Raw genomic sequence first — 10,885 nt, forward strand, 5'->3', positions numbered from 1 at the left:
CCTCTCTCTACATTAATGGAGCATTTACATGGCTCATTAATAGAGTATTTACATGACTCAAATTTGAACTTGTGATATATTTTCTTAAATAAGTTTAATTCAATCTTATTTTCATTATTCAATATATTTTTTTCTTTTTAAATTACTTAATAAATCGTAAAATTTTGTTCTAAATTTCTAGAAAAATGTTTATATATATATATATATATATATATATATATATATATGTGTGTGTGTGTGTGTGTGTGTGTGTGTGTGTTTTCTTTTACATATAATATCTATAATTTTTAACATTATATTATGTTTTAACTCACCGACATGTTTGACTCAAATAACTTGAATAAAATATTTAATTTATTAGATAAATAATATAAAAAATATTATTAAATACTTAAAATATAAAAAAAAATTGTTAAAGATTTAGAATTTATTTAGTTCTTTCGTTATTATAATGTTAGTATATAATAATAATAATAATAATAATAATATAACATTATTTACTATTAATATTATTATGTTTATTATTTTGTATATCTAACTTTTAATTTTATAAAATGAAAATGGTAGAAGTATTAAAAGTTTCCTCTGAATTTTATATTTTGTAATATATCACAAATTCAAATTTGAACCATGTAAATGCTCTATTAATGTAGAGAGAGAAAAGAAAAGATGGTTGAGGATACTGAGGAAGTGTAGAGTATTTTTGGAATAAAAAAAATAGTGAGAAGGTGTAAAATATTTTTGAAATAAATTAAAATAATAGAAAGATACAGGACTTACTTGGAAAGATAGAGGAAACAACACCCTTTTTTTTTTGTTATACGCTTTATCCTATTTTGTGAAAAATCAAAATTTGGGCCAATGGCCCAAGATATTATTTTGTCTTCAATTTTACATAAGTTGTTCCCTCCACCATCCAAATGTTCCGTGCACCTCTTCAAGATATTTTTAATTATTAAATTACTTTTTTTTATCTCAACCTTTTACTTTTTTTTATTCTGAGTCCAAATAATTTTTTTTGCTCAAGTTGGCCTATTTAATTTTTTATTGTTAAAAGACATTTGTGAAAGAGAAACTTAATTTTTTTTAAAAAAAAATGGTTCATTTTAAAGTTTTACACGAATGAAAAATAAGGAAATTTTATGAAACATTTTTCAGGGCTAAAATATTGAATTCTCAACCCTTGATTAAAGTCTGGATGTTAGTTTGATCTTAGGTGAGGATGATCTAACAGAATCTTCCCAGATGCCCTGTCAATCCTTCCTTTTCTTTTTCACGATAATAAAAACAAATTCTTTTTTGTAATACTAACGCATCAAACCTGACACGTGGTAATTAAGCATTCAAAAGCTCGCCATTCTCTTTTAAAATCTTGAAGGTGTAATTTCAATTTTTCTAAATACTTCTATCACTTAAAAAATCGGAGAATTATCTAGTTATAAGATTTATTTTGTTTTTAAAATAATTTTATCACTTAAGATTGAGGAGATCGACTAATATATTTTGTTTCCATTTATTTGGTCAACTCATTCGTCTAGTCTAGAAAAATATAATATTATTTCAAAAGATAATCATATAAATCAAATTCTAAGTAATATCTCAAATAAATTTATCATTATTAGGATTCAACTATAAGAATAAAACTCAGTCAAAGAATAATTAAATTAAAGTAATAATTTAATACTTAATAAATAAAATCAGAAATCAAGGATTCATACCAAAATAAAATAAAATCTATAATGAACAATTACAAATAAAACCTTTAAAACCGGTATAGAATAAGACGTAAAAATATTAATGACTTTAATTTAAGAGATTTTAATATTTTTTTGATAAAATATTTGATTGATTTAATAATATTATGTTTAACATATTTGGTAATTAATATATTCTGAGTTTGAAATCACTAACGTTTAGAAAGAAAAAAAAAGTAAACACATTCTACATAAGAATTAATGTAGCTATTTTCTAAAAGGTTTTTAAAATATAAACGATTTAAAAAGAAAGTAAACGAAAGTAGAAGTTTCATCTTCATTGAAAAATGACTCCTTATACTAATCATATTCATCCCACAAGTAGGGAAACAAAATAAGAACAGAAGCTCTAAGTTTTTCAGAAAGAGACAATTCCCAGCATTATTAGTTTGTAAGAAACATAAAAAAAATGTTACATTAGCATGTATTTTAAGGATCTGATTCTTGAAATAAACACACTCCAACGTTGAACTACGATGACTGGAACTGTAAAAAGACAAAAGTTCAACAACTAACAACTAACAGTAAGCATGGAAGACGAGGAGTACGTAAGAGAGAATTAAAAACGATGGACGAAGTATTTCTTAAAAATTAATTTTTTAAATATATAAGTGGATGTTTATTAAGAAAAGGATAATAATATTTTCACAACACTTTTTGACAACTTTTTTTACAACGAGACAGTATCATCATTTTATTGGTCTATTTAAATTTATATTTAAAAGATATTTAAAATAGATCAATTAAAAACTGTCACCTTATAAAAAAGTTATTAAAAAAATATTATTAAAAAAAGTTTTTCTTTGAGAAAAAGTGACTAGGAGGAAAATAGGTGCAATTACATTGTCCACCATCGTACAAAACACGAACAGCACGGCATTTGGTATGTTTGAAAGTCTGTGCAGTGTGCTGTCCTTCGAAGATAGTAAGAATTACAAAATCATGAACGTTGACCAGTTCTCATTCTCATTCTCATGGAAAGTGGAATTTTCCATCCAACTTCTCCACCTCCCTTCTTTGTCATGTTCCCACACAAGTGGGCCATAAACTTGTGTTTTTTTCACTGTTTCCTACCAAAAATAAGAAAAACAATCTCTTTAATAATTTACTTTTATAATTTTTTAACAATTTAAAAGTTTATAATTAATTCGTTTCAAATATTTTTTTAAAATAAATTCAAATAAATGAATGAAATAATGACACATGTCATTTTATAAAAAAAATTATTAAAATATGATTATCTCAAAAATAATTGAACTTTACAACTTGATCGCAACCAAGAACCAAAAATATAAAACAATGTTGAACCCACGTCCATGGCTGGTGTACAAACAAGGAACCGGAGACTGGTAAACGCTATAAGTCAAATTGATTTGGTGAGATCTGTTTCAGTTCACGCGGCTATCGCTCTAAATTTTTTCCAAGTCTCAAATCTCGGCAGGCTCACGCCAATTTTCTTCACCTAATTAACTCAATCAATTTATTAACCCAATCATTTATCTTAATACTTTAATTAACCCTTTCCCTTAACAAAGTTATCAAAATTAACTTCTTATCTTTTATTAAAAACGATAATATAAATTGTTTCAAAAAAAGATAATCTACACCTAATACATATTATCTCTTATCTTAAATAATTCTTTTAATGGACTGTTGTCCATTATCTTATATATGATGATTTTAACAAACTATATTATTATATCATTTTATATAATATTTTTAGTGAGATATCATATTTTTAACAGACTATATATCATCTTAAATAATCTAATTATATCTTAAAAAATCTCTTATCTTAAATATTTTTTTTAATAGACCGTCCATTATCTTATATATGATGTTTTTAACAAACTATATATCATTCTAAATAATCTACTTATATCTTAAATAAATTTTTTAATATATACTGCTTATCATTTTATATAATATTTTTAGTGAAATGTCATCTTTTTAACAGATTATATATATATCATCTTAAATAATCTGATTATATCTTAAAAATAATCTTTAAAAATAATTCTACGCGTCATCTCGGTAACGACTGATTTACCCTTGCTCTATAAATACCAACCAAGACACTGGCATTCGACATCAAAAGTTCATTGGCGAGAACAAGAGAAAGAAGGAGAAAAGAACAACACACGGAGATCCTGTGCAGAAACAAACAGGGGCGACTTACCTCCAAGAACACGTATCTATGGCGAGAAGCTTCTTTCTTGTGTTATTTGCAGTAGCCACCCTGCTTCATGGCTCCGCTGCACAGACCAGACACGTTGTGGGTGATTCAACCGGCTGGACCATCCCTTCCGGTGGTGCTGCAACCTACACCGCCTGGGCTTCCGGCAAAACCTTCGTCGTAGGTGACACTCTCGGTAAGTTAATCTCCAAAATCTTTCAATTAATTAATTGATTTATTATGTGTTATTAAAATTACAAATGTATGCATCGGTGTGGACTACAACTTAGAATTTTTTTAATCGATGAATTTTGCAGTGTTTAACTTTACCAACGGTCAACACGACGTGGCTAAGGTTACGAAATCAGCTTACGACGCATGCAATGGTGCGAGCACCATCTTCACCCTTCTTTCTGGTCCGGCGACGGTGACCCTGAACGAGACAGGGGAACAATATTACATTTGCACCTTTGGATCACACTGTTCTCTCGGTCAGAAATTGACCGTTAACGTTGTTAACAGAGCTTCTGCCACTCCTTCCCCTGCTCCTCAACCCAGTAGGAGTGGTTCTCCACCCACGGCTAGCCCCGTCCCCGCACCAACACAAGCACCAAGCACTGTGCCAGCACCAGCACCAGCACCCAGCACTGTTCCAGCCCCCGCTCCAGGCCCATCCACCGGACCAGTCACTTTCACCGTTGGAGACAACTTAGGCTGGACAGTTCCCACCAACGGTGCTGCAGCTTACACATCCTGGGCCTCTGGCAAAACCTTCAGGATTGGAGATGTACTAGGTAAACTCAACATCCATCATTAATTTTAACAAATTATAGTTCATCTATAATGGATCAAACAACTAACGACAAAACATATGGTTTGTGTTTTGCAGTGTTCAACTACCAATCTAACGCACACAACGTCGAGGAATTGACAAAGGAGGATTACGATTCTTGCAACTCAAGCTCTCCTCTTGCCACTTACACCACTCCACCTGCGAGAGTCACCCTGAACAAAACCGGTGCTCACTACTTCATCTGTGGAGTTCCAGGGCACTGTCTAGGAGGTCAAAAACTCGCCATCAATGTCACCGGCAGCGGCAGCACCGCCAACTCGCCTTCCCCCGTCGCTACTCCTCCTTCCCCCTCTTCTCCCTCCACCAACCCTTCCACCCCTTCTCCCTCAGGCTCTCTCGCCCCTCCCCCACAGAACTCCGGAGCTGCGTCTCTCGGACTCGTCGGAGTTTCTGCCACCCTTCTTTCACTTGCAGCGGCTTTCTTCTATTAGAGACATGAGATTATAGTCAGAAGTGTGTTCGGAACTCGCGATTATTATCATTCTCTCTTTCATGAATTCACTTTTTTATTTTTATTTTTTTTAGGATAACAAATAAATTTAGCTTTTTCTACAGTTTTGTTTTTTTTTTTCTTTCTTTCCTATTTCTTGTACTATATATGGAAATTGATATTGGAGATTCCTATATATTTATTTGAATGTTGAAGACGTGTCACATCTGTCTGCGACGGCTTTCGTTATTAATCTGGGAAAATTGGTTTTGATTGTTGAATTGGGAGAAGGTTGATGACTTAACCCCTCTGAAAATTAAAATAAAGTTGAAAACGGAAGTGGTGGCAAAAGAAAGCGTGACATCCGGAAGTCATAACGATCTCAAAATCATCAAATTGAATTTTCTCTTCTATGATATTACTTATCAATTAATTAATCCGTAAAAAGTTAATATTATTTTAATTTTTTTTATATAAGACTTTCAACTCATATTAGATTTGGAAAAAGTCTCTTTTAATAATTTTTTTTTTAACAACGCATACATGATAGTTTGTGATTGGTTCGTTTTAAATATTTTTTTAAGTAAATTCAAACGGATTAATAAAACAGTGACACGTGTTTTATTATAAAAAAATTATTAAAAAAATTATTAAAATATCATTTTCCGTTAGAATATATTGAGGTTTGAAAGATGGGTTCCCATTTATCTTCTTTTGATGAATTTAATAGAAGGATTAGGTATGTGGGATTTTGGCATCCTATGCAGGAAGACCCTTTTTTAAATAAAAGCTATGCAAGATGCACACAACATAGTCCTCTGTATCTATAAATTAAAGTAACCATTTTGTCTCACCTTTCTTTTCCATTACATTCTCTTTCTTACTAAATTCCCTTTCTTTCTCAATTATTTTTTAATTTCCCCATCTCTTTCTTTGTCTTTTATTTTCAGCTTTTACTTCTTATTTTTATTCCGGCATCACTTGCCTCGTTTAAATTTCTTTATTTCTACTTTACAGTTTAACTGTGTAAAGTCGGAATTTATTTCCTCCTAGTTTAGAACTCAGTAGAATTTTAGACTTAATTCGTAGTCATTCAGTGATCATTTCTAGATTTATCTGAAAACATTAATGGTTTAACAAATTTAATGGTTGGGTATCAATAATGCAAAAATAATTATATACTAATAAATTAAATCATCGTAATTTTTTTATGTAAAATTTGATAAATATATTACAAGATTGTTATTGTTATATTTCTATTAGTAAAAGATCTTTCGAAATGGTAAGATTTGATCCAAATCAGGTCTTTTCTCAGTGTGTTGAATCTCCATACAATTATCTTATTATAATATTTCACTTTTCACTTTTTATATGATAAAAATCAACTTTTATTATATGTTTTTTCCTTTCCACTAAATATATAAACGAAAATAAGTCAAATTTGGATAGATATAAGTTACATCAAACATATTTATTAATAATAGGTTTTTTTAAAAGATTAAATGGTTTTTTTTAATTTTATTATATTCAGTTTCACATCATTTAAAAATATAATTTAAATATATTTTTTTCTTTTATAGCACTTTTTAAAAACATGACAAATGAAACTCCAACATAGATAATATTTTGATATGGGCTCATGACACTAAATGAACTTAGAATCAGAAAATTACCTAATTATATTTAAAAATCTATATTGTAAAACTTATAAAAAAAACAAAATTTATTGAACCGGCCTATAACCAATTGTGGAATTTCATATCATTATATATAATATATGTACATCTAAATAAATAAACATTGGCTTTTAGCAAACTTTATAGTTTAATGGACAGGCCTATAAATAATTGTACATTTTTATGTCATTATCTCATGATAAGTATTAGTTATATTATACATCTAATCTATCAATTTTTCTATTAATATAAATGTATTTTTACTACTATTATTTAAAAATACTTTCAAATAAATTAGATACTTTAATTGTTGATTATAAAGTTATTGAAAAATAATTAATAAAAAAGTTTTTGAATTTAGAAAATTTTAATGAAAAGTATAAAAATGTATAAACAATGTGACAATTTCTATTTATTAAAATGTGATATTTTATAATAAAATAAAAGTGAATTTTGTTGCAACTTCAAACAGTAATGAAATATGAATAAAAATATACATTGTGATAGTTTTGAACCACTAATGTTTTCATTTCTTTTACAGTAAATTTACCAGCATTTATATGTGTGACATTATTTCTGATACAAATAAATCTCTCGTTTATCTTAGTTATCAAAAGTTTCATTTATAAATATTTTTAATTATTAAAATTTACCATTTTACTCATCACAAATATATCAATTTGTTGTAGTAATATAAATAACCCGTCTTTTTGGACTTACCAGTATTTATTTAAAGTCTAAAGCCATATATTTTTATTTAAATAAAAACTTGAATAAAATTAATTTAAGCATTATATTGATTTAACGAGTTAAGCAAATCATTATATAATCTCCTACTAGTTTTACCCATAATTCAAATCCTCCCTTTTAAAAATTTACTTATCCCAACAACTTTGTTTATGGGCTTCACATGTTAGCACAGTATTAAGTTCTAGGATGTTTCCTACACCTCCCAAGTGGGACCTGTACCTCTTCATTAATTTAATTTATTTCAAAAATATTTTACATTTCTCTACTGTTTTCTTTTATTCCAAAAATATCATACACCTCCCCACTATCCTTAACAATCTCTTTAGAACCAAATTTTACCATTTATTAAGTAATTTGAAAAGAAAAAAATATATTCAACAACGAGAATAAGATTGAATCAAACTTATTTAAGAAAATATATATAACTTCAAATTTAAGTCATGTAAATACTCCATTAGTGAACCATGTAATTGCTCCATTAACCTAGAGAGAGAAAGAGAAAATTGTTAAGGATAGTGGGGGGTGTAGGGTACTTTTGGAATAAAAAAAAATAGTGGAAAGATGTAGAATAATTTTGAAATAAATTAAATTAATGTGGAGGTACAGGTCCCACTTGGGGAGGTGTAGGGAGCAACACCCTAAGTTCTGCTAAGAAATTAAAATCACCATCATACTAGTACTTGTTATCTTTTATCTGTATTTTTTCTTTTTTTCTTTTTATATAAAAAATTACGGTGAAATATGTTATTGATTTTTTAATTTTAAGTAAAAATTTAAATTAATTTTGTTTAAAATTTTGAACTAATTTAATTCTTTATTTCTAAAAAAGAATGAATTTAATATTTTTATCAAATTTTTGTAAATTTATTTAATATTTCAAATTAATGTTAAAGAAAAGTGTATCAAACAGTATAAATAACTTCAATGTTAACATGAAATGTGTTTAAAACTTTAAACAAACTTAACAGAATTTGATTAAAAAAATTAAATTCACACATTTTTAAAATTAAAGTACGAAATTAGATTAAAGTTTTGAAAAAAAAAACTAATTTTTTAATTTTTATTAAAAACTAAGAAATAAAAATATATTTAAGTATATACCTTAAATATTCAAGAAATTTTTCGATGTTCAAGTCATAAAAATTTAAAATAATAATAATAATAATAGTAGTAGTGAGAGAGCACCCTTAAATACATAAATATATATAAATGAAAAATAAAAATAAAAGCGATGGTGTTCATTATTAAGAGGGGCCAGTGACAGTTAATACAAGGCCAAAAAATGTTTTAACAAATAATAGAGAATTACTTCTAGAAAGAAACGAATATTACTTTTTTGTCAACGTGTTTTTACTTTCCACTTGTTCAAAGTCAAAATGAAGCAGCTATGCATGGAATTTCAGTAGTTTTCTTTTTCAGCAATTCAAAATATTCAGAAAAACACGCTTCTTCTTCTTCTTTTTTTTTCAACTAATTCTTAGTTGGATTTTTTTATGCACACAAAAACCCATCAATATAACTTTATTTTATTACAAAAAAATTTAAATATAAAATATGTGAACATGTAAAGCACCTTTACATATAATTTTAAACAAAAAATAATAATTTTGCAAGACCAAAATCAAATAACTAACCATTCATTTTTTAAAAATAAAACAAAATAAAATTTAGTCATTTACATGACTACTAATACTCTCCAAATGTTCAGCTAACAAAAATAGAAAAATAACAGTAATCTTTCACATGGGCCTTTCGTGCCCACCAAAAAGGCTTAGAATTTGGCCCACCATTATGAATTTTTAAAGTGCATTTAATGGAAGAACGAGACACGTTTTGGGCCTTTTACATTTATTATTAACTTTGTGGAGACCTAATTCAATTTATTATATTAATTAATTGTGGGGAGTGTCATATATTAGTATTGGTTGTAGGCATACATAGACAAACAAAAAGTTTATTATTAGTAATAAATTGTGGATGCACATGACATGCTATTGTGCATTCCACTATTATATTTATTTGGCTTCATTTTATACAACTTTATTATTATTGAGAGTGAGAGAGACTATAAAAATAAATTATTCAATGTCATTTAATTATTAGTTGAATGTGCAAAGAAGCATGAAGAATATTTGCGAAAAACAAAACTGTTTAAACAAGTTTAAATGCATTAAATACCACCAAATTTTTAATTAACTAATTATATATATATATATATATATATATATATATATATATATATATATATATATATATATATATATATATNATATATATATATATATATATATATATTACTTTAAATGATTAATTAATTTATACTTTAAACAAAGAACTGATAAAGTAAAAGTCTACTTCCGTGACCTTTCCATGTAATAATTAATACTCTTGCAATAAGTTGTCCCCTTTATACTTGGTAAACACGGTTGACAGACTTTAAACAATTATTTATTATTTCAGAGAGACTTTAACTAAAATTATTAAGACACTTGTAGAAAAGTGTTCAAATACTTTTTTTTTTAAATAGTAATATATAAATAAACATGTTTTTGAAATATTAAATAAAGTATCATCTATATTAAACAATATATTACCTAAGTGGCATATTAAGCTATATGATTCATTGACTAAAATTAATTGTTTCTACCATATAAACATTATTTAATATTAGTATTATTTAAAGTTTATTTTAAGATTTTAATATTAGGATATTAAGACAAATCATTATTAATTTTTTAATAAATTTAGATATTGATTTATATTTTTGAAATAAGTAGTCTAAGTTATAATCTAATATCATGATTAATAATAAATAAACAAATAAATACAATCACTTTTGATTATAACTCTCTAAGTAAACTTTCAATACAAAGTTATTTTGTATTTGGATAGGTCAGTTACAAAAACTACTTATCATATTTGACTTTAATTTATGTAAGTAATTACATTATTTACAATTAAAAACTAAAACATTAATGTAATGATTTAACTAGTCTTATTTTTATGTTTTTTTTTTTCATTTTTATCCATTTTTATATATGTTATTTAACTTTTTTATTTTTATCCATTATGAAGGTTAGATTGGAGTTTTCAACAATTTAATACTTTTTATATAATACATTAAATAAAAATGAGAACTAATTAATTTGAAAGGATATTAAGAAAATAATAACAATGATATTAAATTAGAAGGTAAGAAAGTAAAAGTTATTATAACTGAAAGATCAATCAGTTATAAAGAAAAAG

At 26.7% G+C, this 10,885-nt stretch overlaps 1 protein-coding gene across 1 annotated transcript; it reads left to right on the plus strand.

Moving 5' to 3' along the window:
• Nucleotides 1-3,850: 3,850 nt before the first annotated feature.
• Nucleotides 3,851-5,430, plus strand: LOC106766937 (blue copper protein). The gene is made up of 3 exons (XM_014651732.2): nucleotides 3,851-4,126; nucleotides 4,248-4,724; nucleotides 4,820-5,430. Exons 1-3 carry the CDS (start codon nucleotides 3,952-3,954, stop codon nucleotides 5,212-5,214), a joined length of 1,047 nt encoding a protein of 348 aa, XP_014507218.1. The 5' UTR covers nucleotides 3,851-3,951; the 3' UTR covers nucleotides 5,215-5,430.
• The last annotated feature ends 5,455 nt before the right edge of the window (nucleotides 5,431-10,885 follow it).

Source organism: Vigna radiata, chromosome 7 (genome assembly GCF_000741045.1).
Source record: "Vigna radiata var. radiata cultivar VC1973A chromosome 7, Vradiata_ver6, whole genome shotgun sequence".
Lineage (NCBI taxonomy): Eukaryota > Viridiplantae > Streptophyta > Magnoliopsida > Fabales > Fabaceae > Vigna > Vigna radiata.

What these genes read in the sequence shown, in the direction of transcription:
- LOC106766937 (XM_014651732.2), top strand. Translation starts at nt 3,952, where the DNA reads ATGGCGAGAAGCTTCTTTCTTGTGTTATTTGCAGTAGCCACCCTGCTT. An exon ending in CGTCGTAGGTGACACTCTCG is followed by an intron (nt 4,127 to 4,247) that starts GTAAGTTAATCT and finishes TGAATTTTGCAG; the next exon opens with TGTTTAACTTTACCAACGGT. An exon ending in CAGGATTGGAGATGTACTAG is followed by an intron (nt 4,725 to 4,819) that starts GTAAACTCAACA and finishes TGTGTTTTGCAG; the next exon opens with TGTTCAACTACCAATCTAAC.